A 26317-nucleotide genomic window follows, 5' to 3' on the forward strand; every position below is an offset into this window, starting at 1 on the left:
TTGTTTCAATTTCTTTTTAAAGATTTTATTTTTAAGTAATCTGTACACCCAACGTGGGACTCGAACCTACAACCCTGAGATCAAGTCACACATTCTCCCGACCGAGCCAGCCAGGTGCCTTCCCCCATGGACGTTCTTATACAAGACTTTTTTGTGGACTTATGTTTTCATGTCTCTTTGATAAATACCTAGGAATAGAATTTCTGTATCTTAGAATAGATGTACATTTAACTTTTAAGAGAGTGCCAGTTTTCTGAAGTGTTTCTACCATTTTACACTCCTACTCAGCAGTGTTGGAGAGTTCCAGTTCCTCCACATTGTCACTGATGTTTGGTGTTTAGTCTTATTTTAGCTAGTCTGCTTGCTCTCTTGATAATGCCCTTGACCGAGCTGCCCTTCTCACTCATTCCCGAGTGCCTGGAAAGAGAAGTGCTTCTGTAGTTGCAGAGATGGCCATTTGGGTCATATTTACGAGTGCACTGGGAGACGGTGGTAAGGATCAGGTAGATGGTTTTCTTTATCTGCAGTGCAGACCCTGCCACATTGCCCCCTTCGGGTACTACGTTTGCTCCTTGGTGGATGGAATCCACCTTCCCCTCCTGTCATTCAACCTCATGATTCACGCAGAGGCTTCAAGATCCTTGCTTCCCCTTGGACCATTTTAAGCACTAGTGGAGAAGAGAAATTCTTCTTCTGTTTGAAAGTTTGCATTTCGTCTTTGTATCAGGCCCCCTCTGTTGTGTGTTCAAGAGGGAGGATTTCAAGGGCCCAGAGAGCAGAGAGACCCACAGGAACTGGACCCAGAAATGATCTTGCTGCCTGGTGTGCCTATTGCTTATGTGCGAGACAAAGCAAGTAGTGCTGATTACTTCTTGGACCCGACCTTCCATTTTCCTGCTGGTTCCCAGGGCTAAAATCTGGTGAGAGGAAGTTATCTTGATGTTCAAATATCTGTTAGTCTTGAATGTGGTAAGATGGGGCCACACTTTTCCCTGTGGCTGTTCCATGCTCTGATCGTCAGAGAAATTGAATTCACTCCCTCAGTCTGAGGTCAGTAGAATTTTAACCGTGGCCCACAAAAGCACTGGGTCATGCCGTGACGAGCACCAGGCAGTGTCTGGAAGTGTTTGGTCAATATCTGTCCACCTGAAATGAATATGCTACATAATTTATGCTGTAATTGTGCCTTCCACGATAGCTGGTGCAGGGGCATTGTCTTTTGAGCACCTTTACCAATTTTCCCGGTCCCTGGCGGTCGTTGTCGTGAGTTTGGGCTGGCCAGCCCCACACTGCCTCATCGTCAGGGCCTCTGTAGCGCGGTCATTAACCTCTGCCGGGTGGAGGTGGTGTGTCTCCTGCTTTTTGAAGAATTGGGGGAAAGGAGGAGCCAGGCTGACGGCATCAGAGGGGAAGCATTTGGGGCACATTTGAAATTAAGGACCAGCAGAGCCAATTAGAAAGGGGAGCGTTCTCTGCAGAGGAAGCAAGGGGAGTTGGGTGCTTTCATGAGCTGCTGGTTCAGTAGCACTCAGCCGAGGCCGGGGTTGGTCCTAACACCACAGGTATGAGGGGAGTAGGGGCTGGGCAGGCTGCCAGTGCGCAGCGAACCCTGTGCCGATGGGAGCCTGGGTGCCAAGAGGAGCAGCCCCCGAGGAGTCTTGAGGCCCTGCACTCAGCTTATCTCCTCTCTGCCCTTCCTCATCACCACACGACTGCACTGCCATGTCCCTCACACTGAAAGGGAAGCTGGAAGGGGGCCAAGAACCATAGCTGCCAGAGAGAGCGAAGCTCTGCATGGACTGTCCCTTTGCCCGCCTGCACGGGGATGCTCTGGCCGCCCTCTGGGGCTGGGGTACCCCCAGTTGCCTCGCTGTCGCTTTTGAGTGGAAAAGGACCCCCACAGAAATCATGCTCTTCACGCCCCGAGCCTGATGATGTCATTTGCAAAGCCCCTCCACCAGCGCCAGCCACGGGGACCATGGAAGCCTTCAGGGGAGCCGTGGCAGGAAGAAAGCGAGTGCTCTGAACCTCTTGTTGGGCTGCACGAAAACCAGATCCCAGGAGACCCTCCCCTTTGTTGTTAAGGACACACACATATGTACAAACGAAACAAAACCAAACCAAACCATAGTTGTGATAAAAAACAAAAACAAAAACAAAACCCTCTAGGGAAACGGAATTCAGGACTTTCCTTCCCAAGCAGTGGTTGAATTATTTGAAATCGGTTCAGTCTCTAAGGAAGTGAAGCAGCCCCTTGTGTCTTGTTCTGAAACTCTTGATTTAAGTGCAGCAGGGAACGAATGACAGTCTCTAAGTTGTTACACTGAGCACCTAACGCGCTGTGTCCTTAGGAAGATCGCCTTTCTTGCTCCGCTCCATCCAAATCTGAACGACGGGGGGTCTGAAGGTCTGGCTCCTCTCGAGTCTCAGAAACTCCAGCTTCGGGAGGATGAGGCTCTCTGCTGTGGAAAGGCTTAATTCCTTTTCTCTGGACATTTTTGGAAGGCTTTCTGCTTTTTTAATCTCCTGACTTCTTGTTTGTGACCAAGTTCACATTCCAGAGAGGGAAGCGGCCAAAATGTGTGATTATTTCCTCTTGCACCAAGTGGAACTAAAAGAATGAACTTACTTCACTAGAAATAAATGTACCCTTTAGACCTTAAACCCGAATGAGTAAGCACGGTTGGTCTGGCCCCTCCGCCGTCTGTGCAGTAATTAAACACAGAATGAGAAAAAGATGTCAGAGGCATGCATTCCTAATCTTTTTTTAGACATAAGGCAGAAAAGAATAGACCAAATTTTTTTTTTTTTTTTTTTTTTAAAGATTCTTTCCGTCCTACGCTCTGCCTTGGGCAGGGATGGCCACCAGGTGATGAGCAAAGACTAGGGTTTGACTCCCTAGCAAAGACTAGGGAGTGACCGGGTGCACGTTCTGGCTTCCCGGTTCAAGAGTTGTGCAGTCCTAGACACATCCTTAACTTCTCTGACCACCAACTGAATGGGGAGCCTGGAACACCAGAGAGTTATTGCAAGGACTGAAAGATGTTGTATGTAGAGCCTTTAGCGTACGGGCCCACGCAGGGCAGACTCATGCTAAACAGGCATTACAATCATCATTCTCTTATTTTAAGATGATTTAAGCCATTAACACAGAAACACTGGGAATGGCAGAGGGAATTCAGTGCCGGGCGGCTCAGTGCTCCGATGGCTGCTGTGCTAAAGACCTCACCTGTGTGTCCTGGGGCAAGTGGGGGCAGGGTGTGTGGGGGCCATTGTCTCACCCTTGCTGTGACCCTCAGGTGACCTCTTCAGCGTCCCAGACTTCCCGTTCCTGTATTTCTACAGATTCCATGGCAGCTGCTGTGCCAGGTAAGCTTAACGCATAACCCCCTGACCCTGTTAATTTGTCTAATTACAAATTAGGGGCTGTACTAGTGGTATCTTTGTCAAGTCCAGGGTCACAGCCAGTAATCCAGATGAGGGGCAGAAGAGAGCAGTGGCCAGGCAGGAAGCAGCCCCCTCAGTCATGCACGGGTTGTCATCAACGTCCTTAGGTGCTCAGGGCCGGATTGGGGCCTGGAGGACCTGTGTTCTGTGGAAGTTCCTTGGCCAGAGCAATGCTTTCCAAACTTGCAGAAGAGCTGAGAACCCTGCACTGTTTTTCTCTCCACAAGCCATTCCTAAACAGCACTTCAGTGTATAAAATGATGCATCAGATTCAGTTCAAGGGAGGATTTGGGGCCAGAATTACACCCGCTCAGCTTCCTTTGTGGCCCTTGCCTTGTCCCTAAAGGGCGGCCTCCCCAAAACGACTGAATCCTAAGACCCTGAGGAACAGGTTTTGGAAGCCAGTGACTAGGAGACATCTAGACGACAAAGTGACCCTTACCACATGGCCTTGGGAGGTATATCCCGGTGGGATGGGTACGTATAGATGGAGTTCAGACCCGCCCTCTCCCTACTTTCTTGCCACGAGTCCCATATTGCTTGACTTTCTCCTGCTGAGAAATGGAAAGGCTGGATAGCCACGCGGTGTGGGTTCTGCTGGGGTGGGAAGCCCAGTGTTGGGTTGGATGCCAGCCTTGCTGCTTGCTAGTGTGTTTGCTTGTCATTCTTCGAATCCTTGGCTGAGTTTCCTCATCTGTAAAGTGGAAAGATAGTACCACTCCAGGTGATCACATATACTAAATAAGGTGAGTAAGCCCTCAGCACCTCGCCTGGCCCGGGAGACAATGGCTTTTACTGTCCTGTTCAGCTTGGCTGTAATTAGCTCAAGTATCCATAGACCATGAGCAACGGCTAAGCTAGACCACTTGACATGTAAAAGGCTGTACCTTGTGAGACAGTGATTCCTTGCAGAGACCAGGAGCTGGTGTGCGGCTGCATCCTGTTTCTGATAGGGGTGTGTTAGAACAACAGTAACAAAAATCAATATTGTACAGTTTGCTTTTGCCTTTGAGCCTCAGAATGACTTGTCATCCTCAGCTAACTTTCAGGAATATACTGACAATTCATCTTCCCAGTTGCTATCAGTTGGTCAGACCTTGTCAGCTGCCTGTTAGCTGGAATCAGGTGGCGTGAGTGTTCGTGCTGCCCCCATGTCCGTGGACTTGTTTCTATCTGGGTCCGGTCTTCTGGCAGCTCCAGCAAACACAGCACGGAGAGGAGGGCAACTGCCATGCGGTTCGTTGAAACAGCAACACGGTTCCTAGGCCGTTGATGCTGGCTTTGTGGGGTGATAGTCTGGCCCCATTTCTGCCTCTTTTAATCTGCATCTTCCTTACAACCCAGCATGAACAATCAGGGTTTTACTTAAAAGATTTGGGAATCTTTGCTTGAGTTGATATGAAACTATTATGTTCTCCCCACTCCCACCCGGTTGCACAATGTATCCGTTTTCCTGTCATCTTATGATTCATCTACTTCCATATCTCAGACTAAGTGTTGTCACCTTCAGAGGCCCTGGAGGAACTCAGAAGGAGTCATGGAGGCCTGGGGGGATGGTGGTAGCCATGACCCAGAGATACATTAATGGGGAGCCCACAATCTTTTACTTCTGGGATCCTCCCATTGCTCTTAAGGTCGCCCTCTGGGTGAGGTGTAGAAGAGCTGAGTGTGGAAAGAGACAGAGAGGGACCCTTGAGTAATTTGGAAATCATTCACAGACATACCAGTCAAAGGATGGGAAGGGGTCGTGGATACTTTCCCAAGCGTGTTGGGCATGGGAGTGACTCTGTTCTAGCAGAGTCTATGCTAAGGGGAAAAGGGACATGGAATTTTGCCCTTCCTCTGGCAAGATTCCACATCCCTTTTCCTGCAAAGTTGTTTCCTTCCTTGGGGCAGGGGTGATGCCAGCAGGAGCAGCCCTGTGCTGCCCACCTTATTTTCCACTGCCAGCCTCCCAGTGGCCGTGGGCACCTTCAGCATCACTCTCTGTCTTTGGGTCAAGAACGGATCTTTACGGTGAAGTTTGGACCTTCTCACCATGGAGAACCTTTGAAAGAGCCAGGAAACCTGAATGCTGATAGGCTAGGGAGGCTTTCTGTTCTGAAAAGTCTGATTTCCCTCAGATAGGATGAGGACCACTTTGCTTATTCCTACTTCAACACAGAACCTGAGGCAAGAAAAAAGGGAGAAGGGAGGGATGAGTCAAGGTCATGAGGGTCAGTGGGCACAGTCCAGGTTACTCAGTTTTTAGCCTGCTGCTTACCCACTAGACCTCCTTGCCTGTCGGGTGTGAATGACTGACCATCTTCGCGCATAGCTGCCCAGCCTCCCATGATGGCAGACACAAATCTGAACCAACTTTGTAGGTCATCAGGGCCCAACAGGCTGAAATTTACACAAAGGAGCCCTCATCCCTGTCCTTGGTCCTGCCCCAGGAATGTGGCTATGAACTAATCTAATGTAATGAAGAGAAGGCACACATTTCCATGAAATTTGATCTTACAGGTGTTTAATTCCATCCAGCCTGCTTCTGAGTACAACTGCCAAACATCTGTGTCCTAGGCACCATGTCAAACATCTGTGGCCAAGGCACCATGTTTGGCTCTGTTGGGGAAAACACAGAGAAGCCCAAGATTGGGTCCTGCCCTCTCAGAGCTTATGACCTGAGTGGGGCCCCACAGCTGTTTCTATAATAAACGTGAGATAACAGGGTGGTGTTTGAGACCCTGAGATACAAATGACCTATAGCTCATAGGACCTGCCTCTATGGTTTGGGGTACAACTGCAGTCATATCTCTTGCTTTTCGATTTCTAGTAAGTCACACTCAAACCTCCGTGTACATATATTTACAGGAAGTCAACGTCTATCATGGTGTCTCTCTGTTGCACTCTATTCCCCAATTGCCCAGCCTCCAAATGCAAGGAAGAGTGACCATTCTGTTAGAGTGCCCTTCGCTTTGTCCTTGACTACACAGTGATGCATTCAGAGGTTCCAGCACAGGCCACTACTTCCTGGTCCACTGCTGCGCCAATGCCTTGCTGCTCCCGATCTCTAGAACACCCCATGGGGCATGGTCTCTCAGGTCACACACATGGGCTTAGGCATCATTCCCAAAAGAACATCTGCATAGCTTAGCCTGGTTTGGGGGACATTTGCTCCTGGAGCCAGCCCTCCCCTTCAGATTCTTACCTTGAACCCAGGAGTCAGTCCAGACCCTCTGTCCCCATATGGTGAGTTTCGCTTTGGAAGTCTTTTTCTGGCAGTTTGCTTTGCTTGAAAAAAGTTGAAGCTCTACCTTGGCAAGCACTGTGCTCCAGAAATAATATGGAAGGAGCAGGAGGTATCGTCCACCACGCTTTTCTTCTTTCATGATTTAGTCAGAGACTTCCCAAGTTTCTGTACTCTCTCCCTCCCTCCCCCACTGCCCACTACCCAGTGGAACTCTCTTATCATAGCTCCTTAAAAAATTAGAGCTTCCTGGGTTTTTAAATGCAGAGATCACTAGAAAACCCAGATGAAATACAGGTTCTGTAGTAATTAGAAACTGGTAAAATGTAAGAGAAAATAGCTGTTGGCTACAGGAAGACAAGTCTCACTAACAAAAGAATATTTTCTCCTTCCAGTGGATTGTTAGGATTCTTTCTCATGCTCAGCACAGTGAAGCTGAAAAGCCTTATGGCCCCAGGGCAGTGTGCAGCCTGGATTTTCTTTGCTAAGGTAAGAAAGAGGGAAGGGGAGGGAGGGGATTGATCTCAGGAGCCTTGATGTCCAGTGTTCTTGGAGCATGTGTGACATCATGTGTGATCTTCGTGAAGTCACTTCCAGTCATGGGCCCTGAGCCTGAACCTTTAGTCATTCTGATGACAATTTCCAAGGTCCTCTGCCTATTATATCAGCATAATCTTTATTGCACACCTGGAAGCGATAATCCCCTTATCTTCCCTGAGCCTTAATTTCCCCCATCTGAACATGAGAGGTTTTGCCCCCAGAAATCTCTAAGTCTTCTCCAATTCTTACGAGACTGGATTCCTGGATACATGAGGTAGGTCTTCTCGGGGCCATGAGGGTGTCCAGAGCCCATATGGTTTGCTTGATAGGTCTCAGTCTGTCAGGGGTGGTAGAGAAAGGAAAACAGACACATGGCCAGGTAGGAGGACTTTGATGAAGCCTTTGGACAGCAGACTATTATAAGAATGCCCGCGGCATATCTGATGATTATGGCTGAGACATAAGATAGAGAGGTGGGAAAATAAGGAGCAGAAAAAGCACCTGTGGGATGCTCAATCGTGACTGAAATGCTTTGGGACTAACTTTTTTCTAGCGGAGCATTTCATTTCTCTCATGTCTGTGAAGGAGTTGAGTTGCAAAGCCCTATGTGCTGCTTCTGAGAAATGAGATTTCTTCTTTTTTTTTTTTTTTTAAATTTAATTTATTTATTTGTTGGAGAGAGAGAGAGAACACACAAGCCGGGGGAGCAGAAGGCAGAGGGAGAGAGAGAAGCAGGACTGCACCCCAGGACCCTGGGATCGTGACCTGAGCCAAAGGCAGACTCTTAACTGACTGAGCCACCCAGGTGTCCCAAGAAAGGAGATTTCTTAATTTAACCTAATGAAATAATCATTTAAGGTCATACCTTTAGTCATCTCTGTTTGTTGGTTGATTTTTTTTCTCCTCAGAAAACAAAACCAAACATTTTTCTTCAAAAACAACATTTCACAGTAATATTCTCACCTCCATAGATCTGCTTTTTAACTGCAGTAATAATTCTAATTATAGTAAAGTGTTAAGAGTGGTTGAGAGACTGACTTCCAGCATGACGGAATGAGGAGGTTGACAAATCCTCCTCCCCAAAAGTAACTGGACAGCTGGAAAAAGATTGTAAAAATATCCATTTCAGCTCTCTAAAAATTGACAAAAGGCATACAACAAACTGAGAAAGCAAGCATTTGTTCATGAAAACTGCAAAACTTTGGGTAGGAACAACATGAGCCTGTGGTGGTCTTCTCTCAGGTCGCTCCCGTTCGCTCCTCCCCAGCTCTGTCAGTGTGATATTTCAACCAGATGGGGCAGGCTGTGAAAACCAGCAGCCTGCTGCTGCTTCCAGAATACTCTATTTGGCATATTTTTAGTTAAATCTGCCATTGTCAGTGGTAACTCAGTAAGAAGAGCCAGTAACTCCACCATCTTGAGTTTCCAGTCCTCTTGGGGGCAAGCAATGGACCAGTGGTCTAGCTGAGGACTAAAAGGTAGGTGGGAGAGGTGAGACAGCCAGCAGGGGTTTGATAGCTCTCCATGTGTACCAGATTGACCGTAGTCTGTGTGCACGAGCGGCAGAGATGGAGTGTGCCCAAAACACCCACATGTCCCTGGCCAGCAGAGCCTGCATGCACACGCAGGAGATGGGAGAGAGCCAGCAAAAGCTGGGGCAGACGTGAAAAACTTCAGCCTGAAGTTTGAGTGTGCTCCCCAGCCCACACACAGTCAGAAGCAGAGAGAAGAAGCCTTTCTGGCTGAAAGTGTTTGAACAAAACCTCCGACTAGTCTTTGCTCGAACACTAAGCTATGCAGACATGGGGATGACTTCTAGAAAGCCAGAAAAAGCTTAAAAAGAAAAAGAAGGGGAAAAAAACTGAGTAAAGGACATTAGCAACTCTACCTTATATGGGAGACGAATTTCATAGACTTAGTCCAGGGAAATTACTAAACAAGCAAAATAATAATACCAATGACAATACACTGAGAAAAGTCAGAATCCAAAGTTGCTATCCTGTATTATCTAAAATGTCCAATATTCAAAAGCAAAAAAGTTAGGTGCATTCAAAGAAACAAGAAAGCATGATCCATACACAGGAAAAAAGCAGTTAATAGGACCTATGTCTAAGTGTCCTCCGATGTAGGACTTAGCAGAAAAAGACTGCAAAGCAGATTATTTACACTTAGAAATCTAAATTAAAAGAAAGACTCAATGAATACAGGCTCTCAATAAAGAGCTAGAGATGATTTTTTAAAAAAAAGGAGAGAGAGAGCCCCAAGTAGAAATTCTGGAGTTGAGAAATACAATAACTAAAATGAAATGAAATGAAAAAGTCCGTGGAGGTACTCAATAACAGATTTATTTATTTTTTAAATATATATATTTTTAAATATTTTATTTATTTATTTGAGAGAGACAGAGAACATGAGACGGGAGAAGGTCAGAGGGAGAAGCAGACTCCCTGCGGAGCTGGGAGCCTGATGCGGGACTTGATCCTGGAACTCTGGGATCATGACCTGAGCTAAAGGCAGTTGCTTAAACAACTGAGTCACCCAGGCACCCTCAATAACAGATTTAAATGGCAGAAGGAAAAATATGTGAAGCAAGAATATGTGGAGCAAAATAAATTTTCAATCTAAGAGCAAAGATTTTTTAGTAATTGAAGAATTACGAACAGAAGTTCAGAGACGTGTGAGACAACATCAAGCCTATCAACATATGTGTTATGAGAGTTCCAGAGGAAGAGAAAACTGATGTAGAAAAAAAAATATGATCAGTGGTTGACTTATCAAAAACTATGGAAGCTCAAAGGCAATAGGATAACATATCCAATACGCTGAAAGAAAAAATCTGTCAACCAGGAATTCTACATACAGCAAAACTGTCCTTCAAATATGAATGAGAGGGGGTCTGGGTGGCTCAGTGGGTTAAAGCCTCTGCCTTCAGCTCAGGTCATGATCCCAGGGTCCCGGGATCGAGCCCCACATTGGGCTCTTCACTCCTTGGAGAGCCTGCTTTCTCCTCTCTCTTTGCCTGCCTCTCTGCCTACTTGTAATCTCTGTCTGTCAAATAAATAAAATCTTTAAAAAAAAACAACAAATATGAATGAGAAATAAAGACATTCCCAGGTAAAGACTAAGAGATTTATTGCTAGCTGCTGTATCAGTAGTTATATTAAATGTGAGCAGACTAAATATCCCACTCAAAAAAGCGAAGATTGTCAGACTTATTAAAAAAGCAAGATGCACCTGTATGCTGTCTGCCAAAGACACACCTTAGATTCAAAGACATAAATAGGATAAAAGTAAAAGGCTAAAAAATCATAACCATGCAAACAGTAGCTTATTAGCAAGCTAGCTGGAGTGACTATATTAAAATCAGACAAAATAGACTTTATGACAAGAAATATTACTAGGGAAAAACAAAGACATTTATTAATGATAAAAGCATTGGTACACTAGAAAGAAATGACAGTTCTAAATGTATGCACCTAACAGCACCCTACATATGTGAAGCAAAAAATGACAAAATAGATAGGAGAAATAAATTATTCAACAACAATAGAGATGCCAATCCTGCACTGTCAAAGGTGGTAGAAAAGCAAGGATATAGAAGCTACAGATGACTTGAACAATACTATCAACCAGCTTGTCATAACGAACATATGCTACTCTACCCATTGACTGCAGAGAACATTCTTCTCAAACACATGTGACACTTTCTTCAGGATAGATGTTATGCTGGGTCACAGAACAAGCCTCAGTAAATTTAAAAAGACTGAAATCATGTAGACTGTGTTCTTTGGCCACAGTAGAATTACATCAGAAATTTACAACAGAATAAAAATCTAGGAAAATACCCTATTTATTTATGTTATTAAATTAAATAACATACCTCTAAATACCTCATGGGGCAAAGATGACATCACAAGGGAAAATAAAAGTATTTTGAACCAAATGAAAATAAAACCACACAATATGTCAAAATTTTTGGGCTACAATTATAAAGTAGTACTCAGAGGGAAATTCATAGCTATAAACACCCCTATCAGAAAAAAGAAAAGTCGCAAATTGTAATCTGAGCTTCTACCTTAAGAAACTAGAAAAAGAGCAAATTAAACCCATAGCAAGCAGTAGGAAGGATATATGGAAGTTTAAAGTAGAAATTAGGGACACTTGTGTGGCTCAGTGGGTTAAGCCTCTGCCTTTGGCTCGGGTCATGATCTCAGGGTCCTGGGATCGAACCTCGCATCGGGCTCTCTGCTCAGTAGGGAGCCTGCTTCCCCCTCTCTCTGCCTGCCTTTCTGCCTATTTGTGATTTCTCTCTCTGTGTCAAATAAACAAATAAAAATATTTAAAAAAAATTAAAAAGTAGAAATAATTGAAATACAAAACTGAAAAACATGGAAAATCAGTGTTGGTTCCCTGAAAACAGCAACAAAATTGATTATTTATTATTTATTATGAGTAACTTTCTTCATTCACAATATGCCAGCAAATCAGACAATTTAGAGAAATGGACAAATTCCTAGAAAGGTACAAACTAGGAAAATTGACTCAAGAATAAATAGAAAATCCAAATAAACTCCTCTAACAAGTAAATAAATGTAAGTAGGAATTAAAAATCTTTCCACAAAGAAAAGCTCGGACCCAATAGGCTTTACTGATGAATTCTATGAAATATTTTTTCTTTACAAATTCTTTTAGAAAGCAGAGGAAAGAGAGTATCACCCAATTTATTCTATAAGGTGAGTTACCTGGATACTAAAGTCAGACAAAAGAAAATAATAAGAAAACTATAGACCAATATTCTTCATGAACACAGATCTTGAACAAAATAGTAACAAGCCAAATATGACAACATATAAAAATAATTTTATACCATGATCAAGTGATACTTATCAGGAATACAAAGTTGGTTTAACAAATAAAAATTAATATAATACATTATAGAATAAAGATTTAAAAATGCAGCCACATCAATAGGTGCAGAGAAATCACTTAATAAAATCCTATGTCCATTTATGATAAAAACTTGGAACACACTAGTAATAGAAGGGAATGTTCTTAACCTGATAAAAGGCATATGTGAAAAACCTATAGTTAACATTATAGCAAATGGTGAAAGACTTTCCCTCTAAGATTGGGAACAGCACAAGAATGTTTGGGCTTACCACTTCTATTGAGCAGGGCAATAAGACCAAAAAAAAAAAGGGGGGGGGCAGCCAGGTTAGAAAGAAAGAAATTAAATTATATTTACAGATGACATTCTCCTGTATGTAGAAAATCCTAAGAAATTCGAAAAACATTAGTTGAACTAATAAAAAATTTATCAAGGTCTCAGGATACAAGATCAATGTACAAAAATCAGTTGTAGTTTTATGTATTAGTAATGAACAGTCATGTTCGTAAAAATGGAATTAGGAAAACAAGTCCACTTATAATAGCATTACAAATAATACATAGGGACTTAACAAAGAAGTTCAAGATTGAAAACTGTAAAATCTCTAAGAGAAATGTAAGAAGATCTCAATAAATGGAGAGACTCAATGCTGGTAAGATGGAAGTTCTTCCCAAGTCGATCAATAGATTCAATGTAATTCCTATCAAAATCCCAGAAATCACTTTTTTATGAATTCACAAACTGATCCTAAAGTGTATTAGGAGATGCAATAGCCAAAACAGTTCTGAAAAAGAAAAAGCTGGGGTGGAAAACTCACTGTAAAGCTAGAATCATCCAGACATTATGGTATTGGTATAAGGAGAGGAATTTACAGTCTGTTGACTTTCAATATAGGTGCCAAGGCAATTGAACAGGGAAAGGATTTTCTTTACAACAAATGGTGCTGGAAAAATCAAATATCTATATGCCAATAAAAGGTACTTAGACCCTCATCTCACATCATCAACTCAGCCATGGATCGTGAACCTAAATGTAGGCACTAAAACTAGAAAACTCTTAGAAGAAAACACAGGAAATGTAACTGACCTTGGGTTAAGCCAAGACTTCTTAGATATGACACCAACAGCATAAGCCACAAAGTAATTGATAAATTCGACTTCTTTGAAATTAAAATATTTTACAATCAAATTAATGGTCAAAAGACACTGTTAAGAAAATGAAAAGACATAGCCTAGGAGAAAAGATTTATAAATTATATATCTGATTAAGGACTTGTTTCTGAAATGTTTAAAGAATTCTTTTTTTTTTTTAAGATTTTATTTATTCATTTGACAGAAATCACAAGCAGGCAGAGAGGCGAGGAAGCAGGCTCCCTGCTGAGCAGAGAGCCCAATGCGGGGCTCAATCCCAGGACCCTGGAACCATGACCCGGGCCGAAGGCAGAGGCTTTAACCCACTGAGCCATGCAGGCGCCCCTGTCTAAGGAATTTTTACACTTTAATGAGACTACATAAAACCCAATTAAAAAATGATCAGGGGCACCTTGGTGGCACATTTGGTTAGACGTCCAGTTCTTTGTTTCGGCTCAGGTTGTGATCTCAGGATCATGAGATCGAGCCCCTTACCAGGCTCATTTTGGAGTCTGCTTAAGACTCAGTCCCTTTCTCCCACTGCCCCTCTTCCCTGCACATTCTCTTTCTCTCTCTCTCAAATAAATAAATCTTTTTTAAAAAATAAAAAACAAAAAAATGGTCAAAAGAGGTTGACTCCTTTGACCACTTTTTTGTTATATATATATATATGTATGTATGTATGTATGTAATGGGATATTACTCAGGCATAAAAAATGATATCTTGCCACTTACAATAATGTGGTTGGAGCTGGAGAGTATGATGCTGAAGAGGAAGACAGATACAATATGATTTATCTATGATTATTATCTATGAAATCTTTATGATTTCACACATACATGAAATTTAAGAAAACAAATGAGAAAATGGGAAAATAGAGAGAAAGGCAAACCAAGAAACAGACTCTTACCTATAGAGAACACACTGATGGTTACTAGGGGCGAGGTGAAAGGGGATTGGGTGAACTAGGTGATGGAGATTAAGGAGTGAACGTGCTGTGATCAGCACCAGGTGATGTACGGAAGTGCTGAGTCACTATATTGTATATCTGAAACTAACATTACACTCTACAGTAACTAATTGGAATCTTTAAAAAAAGCTTAAATTTAAGAAAAAAAAGGAAAAAAGATGTGAGTAGACATTTCACCAAAGAAGATATTTGATCAGTTCATCAAGTCCATGAAAAGGAGCTTGTTGTCATTAGTTATCAGGAAAATGCAGATTAAAAAACCATGACGAGATACCACGATATACTCACTCGGATGGCTATAATAAAAAAATATAGATGACATCCAGTGCTGACAAGGATGTGGGGAAACTGGGACCCTCACAAATTACTGATCAGGATGTAAAATGGTATAGCCACTTTAGAAAACCATCTTGCTAGTTTCTTACAATGTTAAACATAAACCAACTCTACAACTCAGCAGTTCTGTTCCTAGAAATCTACCCAAGAGAAATGAAAACAAAGAGACTTTAACACGAACACTCAGAATGGCCTTGTTCATAGTAGCTCCAAACTGGACACAATCTTAGTGTCCATTAGCTGGGGAATGTGTGCAGAGGATTTGCTGCATACATGTAATGGGATACTATTTGGTGATAAAGAGGAATGGGCTGTTAATACATTCGTATGCCACGGATGAATCTCAAGAACGTTATGGCCAATGAAAGAAGCAGGTCACAAAAAAATACATATAGTATGATACCATTTCTGTGAAATTTCCAAAAAAGGCAAATGTAGAGAGAGAGCACAATGATGGTTTCTTGGAGCAGAGATTGACTAAAATAGGCTCAAGGAAGTTTTTTTTTAGGTAATGGAAATATTGTAAAACTGAGTTGTGGTGATGGTTGCACCATCATTTAAATTAATTTCTTTAATGTGTTCATTAAAGATCATTGAATTTTACATTTACAGTGACATGTGAACCATCCCTCATGTGAACCATCCCTCAAAGCTACAAAGTACTCAAAGAATAGGGCTTAAATCCTGTCTTTTAGGACTAGGGAGGATATTTTTTCTATGTGTATGGCTTTGCCTGTTTGGCCACTACTTTCATGAGCCTCCTTTTTATTTATTTTATTTTTTCTTTTCCTCTTAAACTCGGATGGCTCTGTAGTTGATTCAAAAGTGGAAAGATTTTTAATTGACTGCTGTGGTTTGATGCTAATCTTCCTTAAATGTGGAAGATTGGATTAGATGAGCCACTAAGGTCTTTTCCAGCCCCAGTATATCAGGCACTCTCTCTCTTTTTCTCCCTCCCCTCCTTCTCCTTTTTCTTTTCTGTTTGAAAATAAGTCTGTTATCCTCAGTGGCAGAATATTTACCCCTTCCTTGGGCCACCTACACATCAAAATGTGCTGACATTTGAAATACAACATAATTGTACTTAGCAATACAATACATTTCCCCATGATGTCATTGTGACTCTACTGAGTGCCAGCATATTCGGAAAGTGACTCAGAAGGATGTTCCATTGGCCCCAGAGGAGAATTTGGATTCCGTGGAAAAACTCAAAGATACTCAGAAAGAGAGGTCATTCAGAAGGGTACCTTCTTCCTTGCTCCAGATGGATCCATTCTCTGGTATTTTCTTGGGAGTTGTCACATGAACTTCCATCACTTCCAAGGCATCCATGCTTCTCTCCAGTCCTTATCTTAGTATCTTCTTTGAGAAAGCTCAGCGTGGGAAAAAAGTGCCCCTGAGTCACTTTATATTGTTACCACTGTTATTATTGTTTGTGTTTTTTTTTTTTAATCTGTGAATTTAAGAAACATTCTAAAAAGCTAAAAATAACAGAATATTTAGCAACTTTTTATATTCCTCCCTTCAGTTTGATAAATTTGGGTGTGTGAAATCTAACTTCATCTTCATAAAATCTTGGAATCCCTTCCCACTTGTGAGCCATTGGTATAAGAAAAAGTGAGTGAATTTAAGAGGAAAGCAATGAAATGTTTACATATACAAGGAAGGTGTGGTATGCTAATGGGTTTTTCTAACAAACTTAAGTTCTTGTGTGAGAATTTTTTCTTGATCAAATAGTGTCTTGTCTCACCCTTGTTAACTTCAAGCTGGCTGGTGTTGTCAGCAACCATTGGGAAGAAGTGGTTGAGGCCAGTGTGAGTTTATGTTGAGGATGAGCCAGAAGAGGAGAGACATTCCCAGATAGCAGCTCTGGCCCTCTAGGGTCCTTAGAATCAGTGTTTACTCCCCAATTCAAAGCTGCCTCCATAAGACTGCTTTTTTCCTTTAAGCTAATGCCATAGTTGCTGCCGCCATTTTGTCCTGAGTCAGTGGTAGACCAGCAAGCCAAGTCTTACTTAGTTTGTTCTCCTGCTGGCCCTGGGAAAGATTTTTCTATAACTTGCCTAGGATGTGTCTCTTGAATTGGTTTGGTTTTCTGATTGACAGAATCTCAGCTTTCATGTGCAAGGGCTGGGATGAGGGCAGCCCTCGCTCAAGGCCATGCAGTGTGGGGTCGGCATCCGAGAATAACACATGCCTCCTTACCTGTTGCATCCTAGGTGCCTTGCTTGCCTCCCCTGGTCCCTTCCCTGACACCATGTCATGATTTACTGCCTGCCTAAAACAGCTGTTAATTCCATGGGATATTAAGGTACACTAGATTCTTAAAAGAGTTTAGGTGGTATTGTTTTTTAAGATTTTATTTTTAAGCAATCTCTATACCTAACATGGGGCTCAAACACAACCCTGAGATGAAGAGTCACATGTTCCATGGACGGAGCCAGCCAGGTGCCCCTAAATGGAAAACTTTAAAAATTTTTTTTTAATTAATCTCTGCACACAATGTCAGACTTGAGCTCAGGTGATACTTGATTGAGAGTTGCATGTGCTACTGACCAAGTCAGCCATCTCCCTCTGGGTGGTATGAAGAGTGCCTTATATCAAAGTGCATGGTCTCTCTTTGGCCTTCTTTCTGGACATGATTCTACCAGTCAACATTGATTACAGAAACCTTTGGAGCCTGGGGTGGAAGAAGGACATTAGTGTATGTGTAGTGTATGTATGTAGTATATAGTGTATATGTCGTGCTTGCCAAAGGCATCTTACGATCCAGAGGAGGAGGTAAGAGTGACAAGGATAAGACTACGAGGACATTGCTGACAGGGTGGTATGACTTCAGGAGCTGGGAAAAGGGAAGCTGTGTGTGGACTGATGCAGTGGAGAGATCAGATGGGCCCCTATAAGCCCATCTTGCCTGGGAGAAGGGAAGATGGAGGGATGGCCTTCCAGGTCGAATGGCAGGGGCCCCGAGGTGGAATATGCAGGAGGGAAACTGTGAGGAAATACATTTGACCAGAGGAGGAGGAGGGTGTAGAGGTGTGAGGAGAAATTGGGCCTCGAAGAGATGGATTAGGGAGCCCTAAAAGCCAGGCCCCAGAGACCACTGTGAACTTCTCAATGAGAACGATGAAAGGCAAATCACATTGGAAATGAGTTCCAAGCATTTAGAAGGGAGGCGAATCAAGGTCATGAGTGATGGCAATAAAGGTGAAAGAAAGGTCAACTTGACTGATGACTGATCGTCTGAAGCAAAATAAATTGTAATTATTTAATCTATCATATAAATGTGTGATTTGGTTAAGGAATTAGATAACAAAGACTCAGATCTGTTAAAGCAGTGACGGGTGTGTGACAATTGTCTGGGTCTAGGGACGATCACAAACGGCTCCAAAGTTTGTGGCTCAGGACATGAGAAATCCATGGCATCACAGACAGGAATGGGTGGTGGGGTGGGTTATGAAAGAGCATGGTTGGGGAGGAAAGCTGGCGAAATGTGTTTTAGATAGGTATGGAGAGAAAACATCTAAGTGCAGCTGTTGTGCGTTGGAAACAGGTGAAATGCAGGGGAGAACTCAGGGCTTCGTGTGTCTGGTTGGGCTTCACCTAGAGCAGTGGAGTTGGCATCAGGAGCTTGAAGAAGTAGCTGAGCTCACTGAGGGAGTGAGAGGGTTTGGGTGGAGCAGAGCAAAGGGCTAGGACTTTGCTTGGGAGACACTTAAATGCCAGAGATCAATAATGTGCAGGGGAGAGAAGTGATAGCCCAGGGGAGAGAAGTGATAGCCGAGGGGAGCCCCAAAAGTTCCATGTGGGGAAGTCTCAGGAAGAGTTTAAAGGAGTAAAACAAAACACCACCAAGAAATCAGAAAGATCCAGATCGAGAAAAGACTAGACCAAGGACATCACTAGCCTTTAGTAGAAGGGCAGGGTGGGCGGGGTAGAAAATGGATCCTAAGTATCCAAGAACACACAAGACACAGGAAGGAGCTTGTGACTGGTGGTGGTCAGGGGGATGACCAGATTTAGTGAAAGTAATTTCTTTTCTGGGGAAACAAGGACTTAGGCATGCTTGAAACCAGAAAAGAACACACCATATGCAGAAATTTGGAAATGCTGAAGAACGAGGGAAGTTGGGAGAACAGGCTTCAGTGGGAGATGGGAGGGGGACAGGGACTAGCTTCAGAGAAAACAGCCTTTTTCCGGAGCCGCAGTTAGAAGGGCTGTGATAGATCGGAATGAGGCTTTCCCAAGAGATGTGTGGTAGGGGATTGGAATTTCAGAGCAACAAGAAAAGACCGCTCACTGTTTGGCTTTGTCCAGTTGATGAGAAATACTATGACTCAAGTGAGTTCTGACAGTGTTGGTGTATCTAATATTTAAGACTAAATGCTGGGGCGCATGGGTGGCTCAGTGGGTTAAGCCTCTGCCTTCGGCTCAGGTCGTGATCCCAGGGTCCTGGGATTGAGCCCGAATCGAGCTTTCTGCTTGCAGGGGGCCTGCTTCCCCCTCTCTCTCTGGCAGCCTCTCTGCCTACTTGTGTTCTCTCTCTGTGTGTCTAATAAATAAATAAAATCTTAAAAAAAAAAAAAGACTCAATGCTGATGACATGTGTATTCAATTGTAGGGTTATATGTAATGATGATGTGCCAGGAGCCAGATCATTGATTAAACATGCCTTCTTAATAAAGCATTTACTAGTCCTTAATGGAATCCATTCAAAATAAAGTAGGAAACCACTTAGCAATCAGACCTTCCATCCTCATTGCAAAGTCTGGCCTCTCTCATGGAAGATGATGTGTAAATGCTACTGATAGTTAATTGGAATGTTTGTCCCCATTTTTGTTTAGAGTTTTGAGTCAAAATCCATGCGTCTACAATGGGGTTTCCTTTCCCATTGCTGCTTAGGAAGATGCTTCTTTCCCAGTTTGGGTAGGGACATGGTCCCAGGTAAGTCTTGAAGCCTAGAGTGTGTAGTGGGCACAGAGTGAGGCAGGCAGACAAAGATCAAGGAAGAATATATTGCAAAGTTAGAAAATTCTAGAACTACACTCAGCGTTTTGAGATAAAAACAGAATATATGAGATAATGTATGTGAAGGTAGCTGGGGAGTGACAATGTGCTGTGCAAACACAGAGCATTTTTACGTAGAGTGATATGAACCTGGACCAAGACTTCATTTTGATGTAGCTTTGAGGCGCAGGTCTGCCAGCTTCTAGACGAGTGCTTCGTTTTCTCATCTGTAAGCACATGTAATAATAATGTGTGCTGTACTGAGAGGACTGAATAATATTGACACAGCCCTAAAAGAGTGAGTGCCGGCCATGGGCAGGTCCTCCCTGGCACTGTCAACTACTCGTTTAATTCTTCCCCCAACTTAACCAGTGATTTTTGGAGTCTGAGTCTGTCGTTTGTATTCTGCCGTTGTAGGTAAGTGAATTTAGCTGGGGGCAGCCCACTGTAGACGCTCCTGGGGATTCAGCAGGCAGGACAACAGGGCCTCTCACACATGTTTAATCAGACACTGTCTAACAAAAGAAGCAATGGATGCACCATTCACAATGTTTTTAAACCTATATAAAGAGTCATTGATTCAGAACAGTTGCTAGGCCTGTGAAAATGTGTGTTTGTTGGTTTCCATGGAGACCACCGTGCTGGCTGTTCACTGATGGCGCCTTAATTATACGGTGGGATTGCCAGGGAGCCTTCACAGCTGTCTCTGAAACAACATCTCCTTGTGCAGTAACACGACCACCATCCTGAACTGTGTTTCCCACATCAGAGTTGCTCTTAAAAGAGGTGAGAAGACTCTGCTGGTAACTTTCGGTCTCCAGTTGATTTAGCCTTGCGAAGGTCTCTTTAAGTGGGTAGGACGTTTTCTTTTTTTTTTTTTTTTAAGATTTTATTTATTTATTTGACAGAGAGAGATCACAAGCAGGCAGAGAGAGAGGAGAAAGCAGGCTCCCCGCCGAGCAGAGAGCCCGATGCGGGGCTCGATCCCAGGACCCTGAGATCATGACCTGAGCCGAAGGCAGCGGCTTAACCAGTGAGCCACCCAGGTGCCCCGGGTAGGACGTTTTCTGATTTCTGACTGCCTTTTTCTTTTTTTAAAGATTTTATTTATTTGAGAGAGTATTAGTGAGAGAGCACAAGCAGGGGGAGCAGCAGAGAGAGAGGGAGCAGCAGACTCCCCACTGAGCAGAGAGCCTGATGCAGAACTCGATTCCAGGACCCTGGGATCATGACCTGAGCCAAAGGCAGACACTTAACCAGCAGAGCTGCCCAGGTGCCCCTTGACTGCCTATCTTTCTGGCTGTTTTGCCAGATCTTGGGGGCACGCCCTAATGTCTTTCTTTCTTTGATGACATGTCAACATTTCTCTTGATCAAGATACTGAACCAAGGAGTCTTGGCTATGTCAGTTTAATAGATAAAATTAAGCCTGTTTTACGTAGAGGATGATTTTGTAAAAGCGTTGTCAACAGATACCGTTGGGGTTCAATGTTTAGAATTTTAAAACGTCTCTAAGACTGTTGATGAAACTCTTGCTGTTTCTGGTATAATTTTTTTTTTTTTTAAAGAAGAAGGAGCACCTTAGTGTCTTTTAAAATGAAATCATGAAAATTTTATGTCTTCTAAATAACATAATTTTTTTTTATTCTTCACTTAAATTGTTTAGATGTGTTTGTACAGAAGTTTCAAGGCTTGCTCTGAATCCTGTCTTGAGCTTCTGAGGAGGTAACAAGTGAATACATCTTTCAGGTTCAGGAATCAAGACTTCCTAGGTTCTATGTCTGGTATGCATGTGTATACACACACACACACACACACACACACAGAACAGACCATGAGAAAGTCCTGGGAGTAGAGTTACTGTGCCCATCATGTTTTGCTCTCACTAGGTCGCCTGTGCTGAACAAGATGTTAATTCTCTTCCTCCTTCTCCTTCCTACTCTGTTGCTACTGTTACTCCCCCCTACCCCAGTTTTATTGAGATGTAATTGACATATAACATTGAATTAGCTTAAGGCTCACCGCATAATGATTTGATATTTGTATATATTGTGAAACAATCACTCTATTAAGTTCAGTTAACATCCACCACCTCACATAGTTACAGCCAAGTAAGGAGTGCCTCATGAATTTGCATGACATCCTTGTGTGGGGGGGGGCATGCTAATTTCCTCAGTATTGTTCTAATTTTAGTGTATATGCTGCCAAAGTAGGCACAGTTACTCCCTTGCCTTTATTATCCTCATCATTCTTGTCATCCTCACTGTCTGTTGGGCGTGGAGAGCCCATCACTGTTTTCTCCCACTTGTGCTTGGGGAAAGGGAATCTGGGGGAGTGGAGGCTCCCCCATGACCCCCTCAGTTCACCATTGGAATTTCTTCTCTCTCCTCAGCCTAAGACTCCCCGTCTTCCCATAACCTTGGAAAGATCACGTGGAGGGGTCACTTTCCATGTGGTTGTTGGTATTCCTTGTGTCCTCCTTCTTCGGTGGTTATTCAGCACCATAACGCCTCAGGAATGGTCCAATGAAAATAAACGATTAAACCCAATGAAGCTCTGCTCTAAAGTGACTTTTATGTGGAAAGAGTGTGCTTAAAAGTCTAATTATGGCTATGACCTAATTAAATCCTTTTTCTTTTCCACAGTTTAAGCCACTATGGCAATGAGAATAGCTTCTCATGGAAAATTAAAACCTAGGGGCAGCGCCTGATTTCCTTTACAGTCTCTAGCCAGGCAACAAAAACAGCCTGTGGATGTCTTTCCATGACATCACTGTCGAAGCGACAGGAACTTGAAGTGGCAAGTTCGGGAGCTGCCTTGTTATTGTTGAGCTGTATGGAAACAGTCAGCGAAGAATTTAGTTATCTGGGAATTCTTCGTTTATGAATAAGGTTTTCCCAGAGGGCACATGGGAGGGGAATTACAGTTGTGGATTAAAGAAAAAAAATTAAATTCCATTTCCCATTGTCAAAATAATTCATAGGGGAGGGAGTGATGCTATCGGACATTGTGCTATTTTGGATAAGTTTGTTCTTTTCTTGTTTCCAATTAAGCACTCCTAATTCTTTTCTGGGCTATTTTTAGTGCCATTGACCACCACAATGTTCTCTGCTGCAAAAATATGATAACAATGCTGGCTTTAACAACTTCTGACCTGAATGAATTTGCAGCAGTTCATTTACTAAGGAAATACCCTGAATTTCTATAAATTTCCTGGCTCCAAGGCTTATATGTAATTTAAAATAACTAAAATTAAGTGATTTTTGCAACACAAAGGCCAGTTAGCTGGGGACATTGACAAGGCGCCTGTCGGAGGATAGACTGATGTGTGCTTAGTTCACTGTAAGATAGTAAACGCGAAAATGAGTGCCGAGCGAATGCCTCAGTATGCTGATCTTGTACACATCTTTGCAGGTCTCTGCACCCCCGTCAGACATAGAGAATGATAGAAATCTGCAGGTATCTCTCAAGTACCTCCCATCGCCCCCAGTAACATTCTTGTGGTACACATCTGTCTTTGTTGTTGCCCTCCAGAGACTCTCTCTCTGTATCACTAAAACCAGGTTCCACAAGGTGTGGCCAAGCCCAGGGTCATCCGCAAAGAGCTCCCCAGACCCGGTCCTTGCCCAGAGCAAACCAGAGGGCAGGCGGGGGACAGAAGTGAGTGGCCTGTACCGAGGGAGAATGAGCTGCCATAATCAGAGCTGATCAAATGAAACTGATCTTGGGAAATCCCAAGGAGCAGACATTCATTATGGGGTTGCTGAGGTTTGACACATGATGGAAAGGAATGAGCCGTGGATGTGAAAGACATTTAGTGATGTTTTGCTTACACGCAAGCAAGTGTGACCGACTGTACGGCCAGGCCAGGCAGCTAAGTACAAGCAGGTTGTGTGTGTTTTGACTACTCTAGAAGAGCCAGCCAGTCAGTGAAATAGCGGCAAGGAACGGTTTTTTTCAGTCAAAGAAATCTCCTGGTACCTTATAAACACAAGGAGCGTTAGACTGTGTGTGTTCATTTTATCGTTTCTGCGCCTCTCTGAGGGGTGTTGATGGGGGGAGGTGGTGAGGGGAACACGATCTCCCTGGTGACATCTCACGTCTGTCATCTCGTCCTGTGACTTCTGGGAGCTTGGGGGCAGGCTCCCGTTGCAGCTCCCATCCACCCCTGTCTCCGAGGGAAGTTCTATCTTGTTTCTTCCCTGCCTCACCTCGGGCCATTCATTATTCCCTTGTTGGGGCTTTGTGTGTTTCCTGCACAGTTTTCCAGGCGCGTGCCATGTTTGGCCCAGAACGTGGTAGGTGATTGGTCAGGAGTTGATAAATAAGATACCCTCCACTTCCTCTCACCTCCATGTCAGGAGAAGAAAAATATGAGCAAGGATCAGGCTGATTAGAAAAATCATAATAATTGGGTCTCTCCTTCCCAGCCAGCCACCTGGGTGTCAGCCTGCGAGCCCAGGGGAGGCAGGGACATCTTATTCAAGGTTATAGCCTCGACACCTGCTGGCGTGCCCAGCTCCCCATAAACAGGCCTGAGTGATGCTCAAGGGTCGATGAGTTCCCAGACACAGGTGTTGAACTGCAAAGGATTTGGTCACTGGGAAAGTGCCTCTTACCTTTTTTAGTGACAATGAAATTAGGGACCACTGTTTTCAGATCTCAATTCATCTTCTGTACGGTGATTACCCTATCCCCTCAAAAGAAGAAACACAGTTTTACTCTTTTTTTCACAGTCTGTTCGATTTGTCTTCTTGGAGTTAGAGCACTTTGGTTGCAAGGATCCCGTCACCGGTTGTTATCCCTGCACTGCCCTTTCTCCCCGGCAAGGGATTTTCACCTGGGAAAACAAATGCTTTTCTTCAGGTGTGAGTAAGAGTGTTCTCATGACGTTGGGCCCTGTGTTCTTACAAACCCTCACCTTACAAATCGTACTGTGAGCATCAGTGACACTACTGCCCCAAATTGCCAAGTGTTTGTGACATTCAGAGCCTCGTCTCTCTGTATGCCCTTAAAAGGTTAGGATTTGGGAGGGAAGGTGTCACCTCTCATTAGAGTAGGCTTTATTGGTTTTGTCTTTTTTTTTTTTTTTTTTTTAAGATTTTATTTATTTGAGAGAGAGAGAGCCAGAGCACCAGCAGGGGGAGTGGGAGAGGGAGAAGCAGACTCCCCACTGAGCAGGGAGCCTGATGTGGGGCTCAATCCCAGGACCCTGAGATCATGACCCAAGCCGAAGGCAGACGCCTCACCGACTGAGCCACCCAGACGCCCCTCGGTTTTATCTTTCATGGATGGCTAGAATGCTCGAGAAGTTAGAAAAGGAGTTCACTCCAGGGAACTGTGGGACTAGGTGTCGTCTTCTGTCCCCCACAGCTGAGGCTATAGTCTGTGATCAGTACATACTTCTTCATGAAAGTATTTCCCGCCCCCCACCCGGTATTGGAGTTGAGCTACAGCTGCGTGAGCCATTGGGATCTCCGTAAGTCCTGGTGTATCTTCTGTGAGGTCAGTAATGGTTATTCTTCTTTTTCTTGACTTGTACTGGGGCGATTGACTGTTCGCTCTACGGATTATGTAAGGCTACCTCGGTTTCCATACTCATGCTTCTTAGGGGGTTTTTGTTTTTCCTGACAGTTTTTTTCAAGTTGCTCTGTTGGAACATGTTACATTCAGCAGAGATTTGTAGAGTGAGGAGACAGTAGAGAAGACAGACTGGTAGCCCAGCTGTGGATCAGAATTCCCCTCTAGCAGTGTCACCTTGGAAAGATTATTTCACTTCCATATGTATCAGCTTTCTTCTCTGTAAAATGGGAATCATGTAGATGTTGCAGGGATTGTATGAAATAATGTGTGTTGAGTATTTTACATTGGCTAGTATAGTATTACTTGAAAAGAATGAGCTTTTCCTTCGCAGATGGAGAAATGTTGGATGTGTTGTTTGCATTTTGGGTTCAGCTACAATTTCAGAGCTGCTGATATGGGTTGAGAGCCTTCGCTTCCAGTTTGTTCCATTTTGCTACTCTAGTGTCAAGAGAGATCTAAAATGACCAGATCCAAGTGACACCCTAGGTTTCAATTAGCAATAATCGCGCCTCGGATAAACCTCATTGGCTACGATACTGCCACTGGTTTCAAAGTGCTTTTTTAAATTTTTTAAAGAATTCAGAGTATCTAAGTTACCATGGAAGTTCTACACAGGTGTTGATTAAAAAATATAAAGAAGAAAGAAAAAAAGAAAAGAAAGAAAGATATCAACCATGGCATGAAATAAAGATTGTTGACTGGGTGTTCAAGAGGGAAACGGCGGCTTTCAGCCTGGACTAGTTAGTGGTAAGGGAATGGGGCATTGAGACAGAAGTGGTATCAAATCTCATGTGGAACCACACACGCACCAGAGCTGCCAAAACTGTAGAGACTGACAATACCGAGTGTTGGCGAGGACAAAGAATAGCATTTCTGGCTTAGAAAACACTACAACTAGACGAGGTCTGTGAGAAAACACTGCTGCTAAACAAGGTCCCACTCCAGGCAAGTACCCAAGAGAAACGAAGGCAGATACACACGTGTACATTTCCTCTCATCTCCTTGTAATCCCTATGTTTTGTCTGTAACCACTGTCTTTTTAAGCTTCTTGAAAATTCTCACTGGAATAAGTCAGGGAATGAATAAAATCTCCCATCCCCTTAAAAAAAATTTTTTTAAGTGAGAGACTAAAATTTAATCCCTGAGAAATACTTTGTAGATGATTTCTTTTTTTCTTATGGAGGGGA

At 43.4% G+C, this 26317-nt stretch overlaps 1 protein-coding gene, 1 non-coding gene and 1 pseudogene across 2 annotated transcripts in view; 1 reads left to right on the top strand and 2 right to left on the bottom strand.

The window, feature by feature from the left end:
* Positions 1 to 25249, top strand: part of TMEM241 (transmembrane protein 241) — an 87997-nt gene extending 62748 nt beyond the window's left edge. Inside the window, 6 exon segments of the mRNA XM_044243278.1 lie at positions 3300 to 3369; positions 7072 to 7165; positions 24284 to 24413; positions 24921 to 24937; positions 24939 to 25125; positions 25128 to 25249. Coding sequence (XP_044099213.1) covers positions 3300 to 3369; positions 7072 to 7165; positions 24284 to 24413; positions 24921 to 24937; positions 24939 to 25125; positions 25128 to 25249 — 620 coding nt within the window.
* Positions 21655 to 21764, bottom strand: LOC122903853. Its single transcript, XR_006384063.1, has one exon. It is a non-coding gene; the product is annotated as a U6 spliceosomal RNA (small nuclear RNA).
* Positions 25250 to 25566: 317 nt separating the features above from the next.
* LOC122903771 lies at positions 25567 to 25685 on the bottom strand (annotated as a pseudogene).
* Between the last annotated feature and the right edge of the window lie 632 nt (positions 25686 to 26317).

This window comes from Neovison vison, chromosome 3 (genome assembly GCF_020171115.1).
Source record: "Neovison vison isolate M4711 chromosome 3, ASM_NN_V1, whole genome shotgun sequence".
NCBI lineage: Eukaryota > Metazoa > Chordata > Mammalia > Carnivora > Mustelidae > Neogale > Neogale vison.